At 40.9% G+C, this 14166-nt stretch overlaps 1 protein-coding gene across 2 annotated transcripts in view; it reads left to right on the top strand.

Moving 5' to 3' along the window:
- Nucleotides 1-13616, top strand: part of LOC149308972 (transient receptor potential cation channel subfamily M member 4-like) — a 34720-nt gene extending 21104 nt beyond the window's left edge. The window contains exons 17-26 of one of the 2 annotated variants that reach the window (XM_089531530.1): nucleotides 373-729; nucleotides 2680-2812; nucleotides 3809-3983; nucleotides 4879-5047; nucleotides 6489-6670; nucleotides 8652-8784; nucleotides 9992-10064; nucleotides 10709-10805; nucleotides 11189-11239; nucleotides 11850-13616. In XM_089531530.1, coding sequence (XP_089387656.1) covers nucleotides 373-729; nucleotides 2680-2812; nucleotides 3809-3983; nucleotides 4879-5047; nucleotides 6489-6670; nucleotides 8652-8784; nucleotides 9992-10064; nucleotides 10709-10805; nucleotides 11189-11193 — 1324 coding nt within the window. In that variant the 3' untranslated portion in view covers nucleotides 11194-11239; nucleotides 11850-13616. Of the gene's footprint in view, nucleotides 1-372; nucleotides 730-2679; nucleotides 2813-3808; nucleotides 3984-4878; nucleotides 5048-6488; nucleotides 6671-8651; nucleotides 8785-9991; nucleotides 10065-10708; nucleotides 10806-11188 lie in introns of both variants that reach the window. The other variant, XM_089531529.1, reaches the window with a different exon arrangement.
- Nucleotides 13617-14166: the final 550 nt, after the last annotated feature.

Raw genomic sequence — 14166 nt, 5'->3', positions numbered from 1 at the left:
TTTATTTTTATTGGCTACATGGCATAGAATGCCCCAGCCAGTGTAGTCAGTGCCCATAGGGGATTTAGGGAATCGTGGTCCAAAAAAGGAACTTACTGTCCAAAGAAGTGGGTAGGCAATATAACCCCCCCCCCCCAGGAAGGGGAGGAGTAAATCAATGAGAGTTCAGATTCAGTGCTCTGTAGATCTCTTTGGATCTACAGGAGAGATTACGTAAATGTGTTTTATTTAGTCACAGGATTTACCAGTATGGAGCAGATTTATTCCATGAATCAATTGATTAAAATTCATACCGGCAAATCAACTTGAGGTTTCTTTTGTTGGGGAGGACACTCACTGTCTCATCTTTTCTCACTTCTCCACTTGTCCCAGTGATATGGAACCTCCCTCTCCACCTTCTGCTCGCCAGTTCTGGCTACGACGTTGGCATCAATTCTGGGTGGCACCTGTAACAGCATTCCTGGGCAACGTGGTGATGTACCTGCTCTTCCTCTTCCTCTTCTCCTATGTCTTGCTTCTGGATTTCGACCCCCCACCCCCCAAAGGTCCATCTGGCACAGAGATCGCCTTGTACATCTGGGTCTTCACGCTGGTCTGTGAGGAGGTTCGTCAAGGCTGCTTTGTGGGTCCTCATCCTATGTTGCAGCGAGTGCGCCTTTACTTCCAGGACACGTGGAACCAGCTGGACATCACAGCCCTCCTGCTCTTCATGATAGGACTGGTTTGCAGGTGGGGGCATCTTCTGGGCTGGGATGGTGATGCAGAGGGAAGAACGTTCATAATCATCTGTCTCCTTCTGTGCTAATGTACTGGGTAATGGCTGTAGCCCTTTCTTCTGTAAAGCAGGTGGGCAACCCTTTTTGTTCTGAGAGAAGCCTTCTCTTGGAGTTATCTACCAAGGGCCCCACATTCTGGCAACTGGTGGGTATGAATCCTTTAGTGGACAAAGCAGAATTTGGAAATAATTTGTTAAAAATGAATTGACTATCTCTAATTTGTTAAAAAATTCAATAGTAATTTTAAATGCTGGTGTCATTATTTTTGAGCAACCATTCGTATTTTTTATTGCCTGCATTGGTTTTGTTGTTGCATGTATACCTTCAAGTCGTTTCCAACTTATGGAGAACCTTATCACAGGATTTTCTTGACAAGATTTATTCAGAGGCAGTTTTCCCTTTGCCTTCCTTTGAGACTGAAAAAGTGTGATTTGCCCAATTTCACCCAGTTGATTTCAGTGGCCAAGCAGAGATTCAAACCCTGGGCTCTAGAGTTGCAGTCCAATGCTCAAACTATTATACCAGACTAGTTTTAGTCATTCTAAATGATTTTTATTTACTTTTAGTCATTCTAAATAATTTTTAAAAATAATTTAATCATTTAATTATTTGATTATTATCAAATCAACTTTATAAAACCATGTAGTGGTTTGACATTAACTAATGCAAGCTCTTCAATGACTTTATATCTGTACATTAGCACTAAAACGAAATGTTCCAAACTTGAAACTTTTCTCTTTCTCTCTCTCTCTGCCCCTTCTCATTTCTCTTCTTTCCCTCCCAGTGGCTGCTAGGGAATGGAAAGCCTGAATAGATTGGTTGCAGTGGGCTTTGGAAATTAGGCCAAGGCCGACATGAGATCAGACTGTGGGCTGCATACAATCCTTAGACCACAATGTGCCTACCCCTGTTGTAAAGCCAAGGGGGGAAAATCTACATGAACAGAAATTTGACACAGTATAGTTCTTGATAGACTGTAACACATCAAATGCCAGGTGGTGGAATCACTGGCTTGAACATGACACTGAACAACAACAAAACATACATGACCATGTACATAGGAAACTAGCTAGTCGGGAAGAAATTAGATCACATACTAGTTTTCTGCATGCAGGGAGCTTTTAATGTAAGAGGACATTAGTAGCTACTTCTCAAGTTTGTTGTTGTTGTTGTTGTTGTTGTGTGCCTTCAAGTCATTTCCAACTTAGGGCGACCCTAAGGCAAACCTATTGCAGGGTTTTCTTGGCAACTTTCTTCAAAGGTGGTTTGCCACTGCCATCCTCTGAGGCTTGGAGAGTGTGACTTGCCCAAGCACACCAGTCAGAAAGGCACAGAAAATATAGGGCGTTCAAGGAAAATGTAGGCCATTACCAAATAAAAGCGTAAAACACTAATATAAATGTAAATTCATGCTTCCTAGTCATGCTCAAAATGGAGGACATTTTGAACTTCCTCCTGGACAGAAGGTTTAAATGTAAAGCATGTCCTGGGAAAAGGAGGACATCTGATCACCCTGCGCCCAGTGTAGTACAGTTCAACAAAGGTGACCGGAAGGGCCTGGCAAAGAGGCTGGCATTCAGACATGTTTGAGGCATAATCTCTTTCCGTTTTTTAGTAGTGCCGCCTTCTGGCCATTAGAAAAATACTGTAACTCTGTTCAGTGTATTACAGTAGAATCCAGTGTTACAGCCACCAGCAGTTTATAATTCAAGCAGAAGGTGCCTCATATCAGGGTAAGGCTTCTCCCACCACTCGGCCATAATTAAAGTTATAAAATTAATTATAAAGCACATTGAACATGATTGTAAAGTTAGAGATTCATGGCTTGAGATAAAAAAGCAATTATCATAGTGCATAGAATGAATTTCTTTCTAGTGTATCTTTCTCTATTATGATTTCACAGGCTGATCCCACAGTCATATGAATCTGGACGCACCATTCTGTGCCTGGATTTTATGGTCTTCACACTTCGTCTCATCCACATCTTTGCTGTCAACAAACAGCTGGGACCCAAGATGATTATTGTCGGCAGGATGGTGAGAAAGCATATCTTTGATATTTGTGGAATGGGCATACAGTTGGGGGGGGGGTCTTCTGTTTGAGAATCAAAGTGCCTGTCTGAGGGATTTTAGGATGAAGTGAGATGTGTGCTTAATGAATGCATTAAGGCCCTTGCACTTAACTGTAAATGTAAGACATATAATATTGTGAGTCTGCAAGTGATGAGAAAGTGAACATCTAAGAGAGGGCAAAATATATATTTTGGGCACATATTTCTGTGAGGATATTGTTATAGTTTCATGTTGCTGTTGTTGCAAACATTGCTCTCTCTTGGTAACCTTTCTCTTCATTCAGTTTATCACCGTTACCAATTTCTTTTGATTCATAGACTGCACACAAGTGTAAAATTAAGTCAAAAATTCAAGAGGATTCTGGATTGACTTGAAAGAGCTATGTGCTGATGTATGGGATAGTTTGTTCAACATGTTATCCAAACCAGAGTTACTGGTTTGTTATTCCAGAACAAGCCAGAAATCATAAACCAGGAACCAACCCTGGTTTGCAGTACTAAACTGTGAAAGGAGCAATAAGCCAAGATCCTTGGTTTAATTGATACAATAAATAAACAGTCTCTGCCTTTGGTTAGAAGTTATGGCAGCAGATAGAAACAAAACAGGAGTGGATGTTCTAGGTGTGCTAGCACTCAGTTCATTCATAATAATCCACAACTCTGGATTTCTGACTTATCAAAGCATGCAAATCTCCATGAATGAATTATATAATTTATATGAATATTGAAAATTAATTCAAGTTAGTAGAATTTGTATACATATACGTAGAGAGATCTTGTAGCACCTTTGAGACTAATGGAAATAAAGAAGTTGGCAGCATGAGCTTTCATAGACTTCAGTCTACTTCCTCAGATATATATACATCCCTCTTTGTGTGGAATGAGGAGAGTAAAGTCGGGAAGAGTAAAGTGTTCTAATTATTAAAAAATTAATCTTTGCTCTATCTTAATCTTTCTACAGATGAAGGATGTCTTTCTCTTTCTCTTCTTTCTTGGGGTCTGGTTGGTAGCCTATGGGGTCACCACAGAGGGGCTGCTCCTGCCACATGACCGACGTCTCCCCTGGATATTTCGGCGTGTTTTTTACCGACCTTACTTGCAAATCTTTGGACAGATCCCACTCGATGAAATTGATGGTTAGTATTCAAGGATAATAGCAGCTTCTGTTCTCAATTTGCTAACACTTTGTTCTGCCCTGTCTTGAAAACAGATAGTGCAGCCTTATAAAATTAAGCTATTAAAATTGCCAGTCTACAAAAAAGATTCTTACTAGTCTTCTGGGAGCTGTCAGTGGTGGGATGAGAAGTTGCATTTCTATACTTGCCATGGAGGAGAGGGCTTTTCTGTGCTAGCAGCCTATGTGATGTCTATTCAGGACACAGAAGAGGGATAGACAATACCTCCAGCTGTAAAGGCCTGAGAAAATAGGTGAATATTAAGGGGATATACTCCCCCCCCCAATTTGGAGAAGGGAGGAGATGGGGAAAGGTTTTTCTTCCATATAGTTCTCAGGCCTTCACATATCTACCTCGCCCACCAGCCAGTGTGTTAAGGCTAGTGCTTAAGTACAAAGCTGGGATAGTATAGCATTGGAAAAGATACAGAAAAGCATAACCAAGGAGTTTATCACATGGGAGGAATTTCTCTTAATTTCGAATGAAAAGAAAGTGGGGCCAGAACGCATTCATGTGTATTCACTAGTTCAGAGAATTTATGTGAATTCAAATTGCATTCAAACTGACTTTCCATTGCTCGAAAAGAGCTTGCCGTTGCCCAAAATTGTCTATCACGCAATAACATTAAACTCCATGATTGCGTTCGGATTGCCATTGGATTATATTTCCATTTTCCCTTGTCTGATAAACCCCCCCGAAATGGTCAAGGAGTTAGAAGATCTTCCTTTTGAGTATTTGTGAGTCCTTTTAGCTGGGGAAGTGGAATATTATTAATTTTTGGAGCGGAAATTTGATAAAGGTTTATAGAACCATGGATTGTGTGAGTCCTCACCTTATTATTTTATTTTGCTCCTAGCTGCTCTGATTGCGGCATCAAACTGCACCTATGATCCTGTGGCTATCTTGATGGATGATGCAAAGCCCTGCACCAACACTTATGCCAACTGGCTGGTACTCATTCTCCTTGTGATTTTCCTTCTTGTAGCCAACATCCTGCTTCTCAATTTGCTCATTGCCATGTTCAGGTACCGCTGTTGTTGGATGAGTGTTTTTAGAGTGAATGTATCGGGTTTAAAAGCAAGTGGATATGCTGCACCACATTGCATCACATAAGGTTCAGGTATATGAAATGTGCATTGAACAATAAACATAGGATGTTGCCTTACACCTAGTCAGATAATTGTTTGAGCTATCCCAGCATTGCATGCTCTGACTTGCAACAGCTCACCATAATTTTGTTTATTTATTTGCTTGTTTGTTTATTTAACTTATATCCTGCTTTTCTTCCATATGGGACCCAAAGATGTTGTAAAAACAACATAGATAAAACCATATGTAACACAAAAAATTAAAAGCATTAAACAACAGTCAAAAACATTAATTTAGAACAGCTAAATACATTAAAACAAATTGCGTATTAAGAACCAGCATACCCCCTGCAATGCCCCAGCCAGTTAAAAGCTGAAGGCCTATTTGAGTAAGATCTTTGTCTGCTGGTGGAAACAAAGGAATAATGAGGCAACATCATGAACACTCTTTCCTGGGTCCTCACCAACCATACCTGCAATTGTGGCAGGACTTTGACAAAGCCCTCCCCTGAAATTTTTAAAATTGAAGCAGGTTCATATAAGGAGATACAGTCTTTCAGATAGTCTGGACCTAAGCCATATAGGCAGAAAAAAATCTGTTGCCTGGTCTTTTTAACTGGAGATGCCAAGAATTGAATATGGAATATTCTGTACCCAAAGTCTGGGAAAATGAAAGCAGATCACAATAGATCTGTAGGTTGTAGGTTATTTTAGACCAGTTTCAGGTGGGGGAAATTAGCTAAGCATGCCATGAGTTTGATAACACTCATACAGCAATGGGTGATTTGATCATGATCCTATATCAATGGATTATTTTTTTCATGTGTGTAACAAATTTCTGTCTTGGTCTGGATCAAGTCTTCAGAAAACCTTCTCCAGCTACCAGCATTTTGCAGCAGTGACTGACCCTTGTGTGCATCATAAAGCACCACCATTCTCAGAGCAGGGCTATGCAGAGCACTGATAAGATAGGCCTTGTGTCAGACATCAAGTCATTCCCTCTAACTTATTTAAACCAGGATTGTGTACCACACTTATTGGCCAGTCCTTCTGTCAATCACAAAGCCACCCCCACCCCTCCTTAAGAGAAGATTACTAAATGTAAAAGAATGATGCTTTTTTGAAAAGGAAGTGGATAAGAGAAAAGTGCTGAATGAACAAATGAACAGGTAACAATGCAAAACCAAACTGTGCATAAATATTTCATCAGCACTCAGTCTAGATAATCAGACTTCTGTTTGGAAACAGGAAATATGTTCCTTCACAAACCAAGATGTGTGGAGGAGACGCTGGCCTGCAAAAAGGAAAGCCTTCATATAATTCTGTTTTTATGTAAATATTTATTTGGACTTCCATTGTTTTACTACCCCCCCAACAGTTACACATTTTCCAAAGTGCAAGGCAACAGTGATATATATTGGAAATCCCAGCGTTATAACCTGATCTTGGAGTATCACAGCCGCCCAGCACTGGCCCCACCTTTCATCCTGATCAGCCATCTCCACCTTTTCTTCAAGCGCCATATCCGCAAGGTGCAGTCAAGCAAGGGACGCCACTTCTGTGAGTACTGCATGGAAAGGAAAAGTATTGCTCAGAATGGTTTCCTAGGGGACAGCTATATTAATCTCTTGCAGATAAAACACAACAAAGGATCTTGGGACATTAATGCATTTGATTTGGCATAAGTTTTTGTGGGTTACCACCAACTTTATTGGATGCACCTGATGCTGTCCATAAAAGCTTAAGCCAAATCCTGAAGTTGCCACAAGACTATTGTCTGGAATCTGAGGGGTCACAGCTACCCATTCCATCCAACATTTCACAAATGAAAATTGGGACATGTGTGACCAAACACCATCAGAGTGTAGTCAAGATGGTAAAAGTTATCAATGAGGAAGAACACATGATCTAGGAGAAATTGTAGCAGTTTTCCTCCTTACTGTGAAAGGAAAAAAATTCCATCCCTCTCTCCTCTTTCCCCGCCAATCCCCATTGAGTTAACTGAATGCAAATGACTTTTGAACTGAGTTGAACTCAGTTTACAGTAATGGACTAAGGTGAGAGTGGGAAGAAGACATAAAAACTGGGAGATTTTAAAGGCACCAGAGGATTACTATATATACTCATCTATAAGTCTAAAAGTTTATGCCCAAAAATTGGCCCCAAAATCCTAGATCAACTTATTTACAGGTCAGTATGGTAATGTGATAGCAGTTCTTTCAGATTTCCCCATGCAGTTTTTTTCTGTCCTGAGCCAAGCTTATAGAATCCTTGCTGACTGATTGATTGCTATTTGTTTAACAATCCCTCTTCCACCCGTGCTCTTCACTGTCATGGAAGTGAAGGCTGAAACACTGAAGCCCCATATTGATTGCTGTTTACTTCTTGCCACTCTCATACGCACACTGAAGGAGCTCCAAGTTTTACACTCGACCTATCCATGGGTCATGTCAAAATCTATCATTTTGGTTCCAAAACTTGCCCTAGACTTAAGAAGTTGACTTATAGTCAAGTATATACAGTAATTGAGACTGTCCTTGCCAAACTGGGAAGGCTGGAGTGTATGCATGTTCTTCTATGCCCCCCATTATTTCTAGCCTTTTCCACATTATTGCCAAAAAAAAGTCTGGCATATAGATGGCCCTGGTTAAAAGGATTCAGCACATTAACTGTGCAGTCCTGTGAATGTCTGTTCAGAAGTAAGGCCTACTAAATTCAGTGGAGGTTATTCTCAAGTACGTGGGTACAGCCATTGCAGTATTAATCTTTTCTTTTTCCTCCCATGAGGCAGAAATGCCCATTGCCTTGGTCATTCCAGTGACTTCTTTGCTGCCCAGGTTGTTGCTGCAGGGGCAGGCTTAATCTTTGAGAGCATAATCAGAGGCCAATGACTTTCAAGTCTAGTACTTTTCATGTGTGTTCTGATATGTATACTGTATACTGAACCCCTGTCTTCAAGGACAGTATATTAGAGAATACCAATCTGAGGAGTAATGACATAAAAAGACTAGTGCCTTCACATATTATTTGCAGGGTTTCTGGAGGCCTCTGGATGGCCATTATGGAAACTGAATGCTGGAGTAGATAAGCCTTTAGCATAATCCAACATGGTTCTTGTTATCCTCTTATTTTATTGATAGATTTTCAGATAACACGTTTTTCAGAATAGTTAAACCTCAAGCAAATTGTGAAAAGGTTCAAAAATATTTTTATTTATGGATCTCTATGTTTATACTTCTTCTCTACTGAGTTTGATTGAGGTCATAACTGATAATTGGGAAAATGATCTCAGTATTTGCTTAAGACCAGATTTCACCAACCTGTTGTCCTCCAGTCGAGTTGGGTGCACCTCTCTGCTGCTCCCTATGAGCTGGCCAGACTGACAGATATTGTAGTCTAACATGCCTGAAGGATATTATTTTGGGGAAGAAAACGATATTTATTAATGTGATGAAATATTATTGTTAATTTAAGTCCTTCTCACATGGTCTTGCTTGTTCTTCTTTTTGCCCTGTGCCCAATTCTGTTTCATCTGAGGCAGTGCTGGAACTTTCTGAGGCCCAAGATGGACGGTTGCTCACTTGGGAGTCAGTGCAGAAAGAAAATTACTTAGTCACTCAGGCTCGGCAAAAACGTGACGAAGACACAGAGCGGCTTCGGCGAACCTCTCAAAAGTATGATTGGGATATGGAAGCCAGAACTAGGGTGGGAGGGAACTAAAGAGAAGGGGATGGAGAAGGTGAAACCAAGTGGTAGAGAAATCTATTTCTGATCATTGTCAGTTCTGAATGCTTTATACACCATTTCATCCCACTCCTGTGTTAATCTGTGAGCTTTGAAAAAATAAATATGCACAAAATTTTTCATTTAAATACAAATTTGTAAACTATTTTCTCACAAAATATGATGACTATCTATGCCTTCAGGGATCTAATACACAGTCCAGATCCTGTTGGGCAGTTATAAATGCATAATCTAGAGGTACTCACTGTTTCACTATCAGCGTGGCATAGTGGTTTGAGTGTTGGACTACGACTCTGGAGACCAGGGTTCTATTCCCAGCTCAGTCATGAAACCCACTGAGTGATCTTGGGCAAGTCACATACTCTCAGCCTCAGGGGAAGGCAATGGCAAATCTCATCTGGAGAAATCTTGTCAACAAAACTCCATGATAGGTTCATCTTAGGGTCATCATAACTCGGAAAATGACTTGAAGGCACAAAACACACACACATGCAGAGTTCCTAGTCCCTACAAAGCAGCTGACTGACAGTCCCACTCAGCCACACTCCTGTGAATGATCTCTGACAAAAGTGGGAATTGTGACAGTGTTCCTGCATTCCACTGTTGCACTTGAGATTACTCAAGGGATGGGTTGGGAACATCACTTATGTACTTCTCAATCAACAGGGGAATAGACCCCCATTGATCACAATGCTTGTTGCCCAGTAAGTGCAGATTGCGGGGATCTGGATGGGTTTAACAGCATGGCACTGTAACTACAGTGCTTACATGTTCATAACTCCCCAACAGGATTCCAGCCACATTTTTAAAGAATATTGAAGGATCTTTGAGCCAAGAGGAGATACAGAATCTAAGTGTTGTGTGCCTTCAAGTTGTTTCCAATTTATGGCAACTCTAAGGTGAGTCTATCATGAGGTTTTCTGGGGCTGAGAGTTTGTGGCTCTCCCTAGGTCACCCAGTGAGTTTCCATGACTGAGCGGGGAATCGAATCCTGGTCTCCAGTGTCATAGTCCAACACTGGCTTATAGAATCTAAGGCCCCCTTATTAAGGGTAGGAAGGTGGCCTCCAATGAAGTACAAACCAACATTGAAGCAATCTATTTTGTTACTAATCACCTCACACCTATAAATTTGCAGAGTTGATCAGGTTTTGAAGCAACTTTCTGAGATTAAGGAATCAGAGCGACGTTTGAGGACCCTCGAAACACAGGTATGATTGAGGATTGTGATTGAGACATGGATGTAAATGAAGGCCATTTAGAGGGGGGGATTTTATTATGGGAACTATGCCTAAAGCTCAGGATGCTAGTTATACGCTTAGGAGAGAGAGGAGTGCAGTGGAAAGGAGACATCCCTGAGAAAATCAGGCCACACAGCCAAAGAGGAGATAGATAAAATAAGAGAGACACCAATATAGCCATAGGTGTCTTTTTCTAGTATCTCCTGTAGTAACACAGTCCACAGTGCAAGCGTTGTTGGACCTTACCAGAATGTGAACCACTGGTGATGAGATAGGGATGAAATTGGAGGTCAAGGTGGTCATGGACAGAATGGCAGCAGCTGAAAAATGATGAAGGTTTTAGAAAGTTTAAGAGATAAGACAGTTTGGAAATTGATTTGGATGTTAGTATTGTTAGTTCTGCTATGTAAGTATGTATAAAAATACATTCAATGTATGTGTTTTATATGTTTAATAAAGTTTTCTTAACAACAACAAAAAAAGGAAAATGATGAGCGAAATTGTTGATGAGTAATAAAGAATAGGTGAAGAAGTGTGTTGAGAGCCTAAGAGGATATTTTCCAATACATTTCCCCCATCCCTCTCTCACTTCTCATTCTACTTGCTTCCACTAGATGGAATACTGCACCAGTGCCTTGTCTTGGATGGTTGATGTCTTGGCCCAGAGTGACATAGCAAAGGGGAAGCAGGCCCCTCCTACTCAGAAGAAGGGTATGTGGACCTTGCAAAGCTTGAGTATGTGTATAATGAGCACTAAAACACAATACCATCCATGTACATCACTCTGTGTGCATGTTTGCATGCATTTACAGTATCAATTGGCTATCCAGCTACTCAAAATTTATGTTAGATATGGAGTACACTGGTGGTTTCCATCTCAATGGAGTGGTGAGTCTCTCCAAGTTTTATTGCTGAACCCTATCCTACAAATAGATTCTATTAGGAATGAAAGTTCCCCAAGCCTGGTACTTACATACTCTAGTTCATCCACTTGCTAAATACATCTTGGTTAGCCCATTGAGGATTCAATTCCTCGAAAAGGACATTCTGCAGTCACAAGTTATACATTCACACATCAGTCTTTTTCTTTGCAGATTGAATTTCTCCATGAAACTTCTGGAAGGACCAGCCTTTACTCCAGATAGGTAAATTGCTATGGCCAATTGCCACTCATTGAATCCTAGGTGCATCTCACTGTCAGGGGCCTTGGGAAATGGACAGAGACCACACTTTGCCACACATGCTCATGGGGAAATTTGACATGCCATGTCATCTGTAGTAATCTAGCCATCAACACTTTGAATAGGGGTGAATTACTTTTTTTAGGGTATGGAGGATGCATCCCCCTCCCCCCCCCCAAAAAAAACCCATCAAATGGCTGCATCTCTCTGCTGCACACTCCCTGCCACTGAATTTTTAAAACCTTTTTATGTTGGGGGGGGGGGGGAATTAATGACCTATGTGCTTTAACAAATGTGGGGGCAATTTCATCATGTTGTTGGTCCATTTGGGCTATTTTAGGCCTAACAGATAAGGCTTTTTCAGATCAGGAAGTCAACATCTGATTTATCAGCTGGTTTGAAAAGTACTCCTGGTCCTAAAACAACTAGTGTGTGTTTGTGTGTGTGGCAAAATTAATTCTGTGCCCACATGTACTTTTGTCTTTAAAGGGGGGGGGGTTACTGGGGTTCCCACGGAGTCTTATAAAAAGCTTTGGAGCCATCTGAGGCCCATCTGTGATTTTAAAATGCTTAGAATCCCACACCTCGACTCTCAAACCTCCACTTGAACATATGCGGTCTGCAGACCAAACATGAAGAAGCTAAGAGACCATTCTGTGAATGCTGCTAATGGACCATTCTGGAGTTCTAGTGTTTGGGAGGAAGAAAGGACCAAACTCAGAGACTGTAGAGAGAGTGCTGCTACCTCCAATTTCTACTTAGCCACGGGTACCCTATCTCTCACTCTTTTGTTTCCATTTCTGCAATCAAATCAATCATGATCTACCTCTCAAGGCTGCTGTGCAAATGTGTGATAAAGACAGTCAAAACTAACAACTCTTACATGACAGTAGTGCAGTCAGATTAATAATTAGCCTCATGTTTCAGCTTGTTTTGGTACATGAATCATCTGCTGACTTTTTGTTAGTTTTTCTTGAATGATGTAATATTTACCTTTTTTATGATATGTATGAGAAAGAATGGCTATGATACTCTTCATGGATATGGCTGAGGATGGAAGAGCACATGCCTTTGTGCTCAGGAAGCCCCCAGTCAATTCCTGGTATTTCCTGTTAAAAGGATCATGTAGCACATGAAGGAAAGTTAGAAATGTAAGATAAACCTTGCTGGATCAGACCAAAGGCCTACATAGCAGAGCATTTCGTTTCCCAGTGGTGAACCAGATATCTCTATGTAAAGTTCAAAAACAGGACACAAGGGCAACTTCACATGCAACCCAACCCATGGCCAAGAATCTTGTGCTCTAATGTGAATCACAGCAAGCCAGTGTTCCTCAACTGGACAATGTCCAAAGGTAATGGACTGAAATTCCTTGTTGGGAGTTGCCGTCCAACAAAAACTGCAGAATACCAGATTAGGGACAGTTACAGGAGACACTTCCTGGGCTAAATGGATCGGTGGTTTGGTCAGCTGTAAGGCAGCTCCCTATGTTGCTATGATAATCAGCACAAATACCTTCCAGAAGACCCTCTCTACACAGCCCAGGCCACCATTCAAGCATGTTCATCTTGTGTGCCTTCAAGTCAACCCTAGGGCAAGCCTATCATGGGAGTTTATTGGCAAGATTTGTTCAGAGGAGATGTGCCTTTGTCTTCTGAGGCTGAGAGAGTGTGATGCCTAGGGTCACCCATTGGGTTTCCATAGATAAGCAGGGATGCTGGTGCTCATTTAAGCATGACTCCCTGGCATTTCAACCCTCTGTTACCCCACTTTTCAGCTGCTTTTAAAATGTCCCAGTTTATCTCTCCTCCTCTCACTTTCCCACTTTGTCCTCAGCTGACTTCAAATGCTGAAAACTGAGTACAGCCTGCAAAGGTAGTTTGCAGTCAAATAAATCAGCAAGAGGGAGAAATGGGGCAGAATCTTGTCTTTCCCAAGAGGCTTAGGCAACAGTAAATTGCTGCAGACTCTTCTAGCTTGCCTGTTCCTCCCCATTTGTAACCACCATCTTGAGAATATCCCCATGTTGCTTGGCCATGCATGTCCCAGTTTTCATGTGAAAAACTGGATGGTATGGCTATGTAAATTCCATTGATTCAGTAGCTCTACTTTCGACAAGAGATCAAATTATTTTTCTTCAAAATAATTCACCTTTTTTGGCCAAAGAATGACTATTTTTTCTAGTGTTAGTAGTGAACGAGAATCTGAAGAAATGGGATGTGGTCTTTTGGAAACTGTAGCAAATAGCAAGGAAGCAGCACTGTTTTTGTTGTTGTTGATTTTGATATTTTGTAAAAGATTGATTTAAATATATTTGATAATAATGAATAAAAGTGTTAAGATAAAAAGGTATTCTGGAGGAGTGTAATATTTGAAAACAAAGGTTCTAAGTTATCATCACTGTGAATGAGGAAAGCAAGTCATACTTAGTCTAAAAATGAGACAAGATCACTCAAAAGATAAAGGGAGAAATGTGCACCCCAATATTTCAGATTTTTACCTATCTGAAGTAGCACAATTCCCATTTTGTGAACCCTGTTAATGGCCCTTTACTCAAGAACAAGACCCTTTCTTTTGTAGAAGCATGGTGCTAGATAGAGAGGGCTACATGTTTTGAGTTATCCTTGCCCACCAAATTAGTGGATCCCTTCTCCTTCAGCTGGATGGCACTGAAAACCATGCTTTTCTAAATATCCTCTGCTACACAAAGTTTACACATAGAGGAGCACTCCTGTATTAGTGGCTGGCCTATTCTGGGCCCCATTTCACAATACCCAGTTGCAGTTGGCCCTCCATATCCATAGACTTTTTTTATCCACAGACTCAACCATCCACAGTTTGAAAATATTCCAAAAAGATATAAATTTCAGATTTTCTATAAGGGACACCAT

The sequence above is a fragment of the Sceloporus occidentalis genome, unplaced genomic scaffold (genome assembly GCF_023333645.1).
Source record: "Sceloporus occidentalis isolate IW3139 unplaced genomic scaffold, rSceOcc1.0.p SCAF_7, whole genome shotgun sequence".
NCBI classification, from domain to species: Eukaryota; Metazoa; Chordata; class Lepidosauria; order Squamata; family Phrynosomatidae; genus Sceloporus; species Sceloporus occidentalis.
This window is presented reverse-complemented; position numbering and strand designations above follow the sequence as displayed.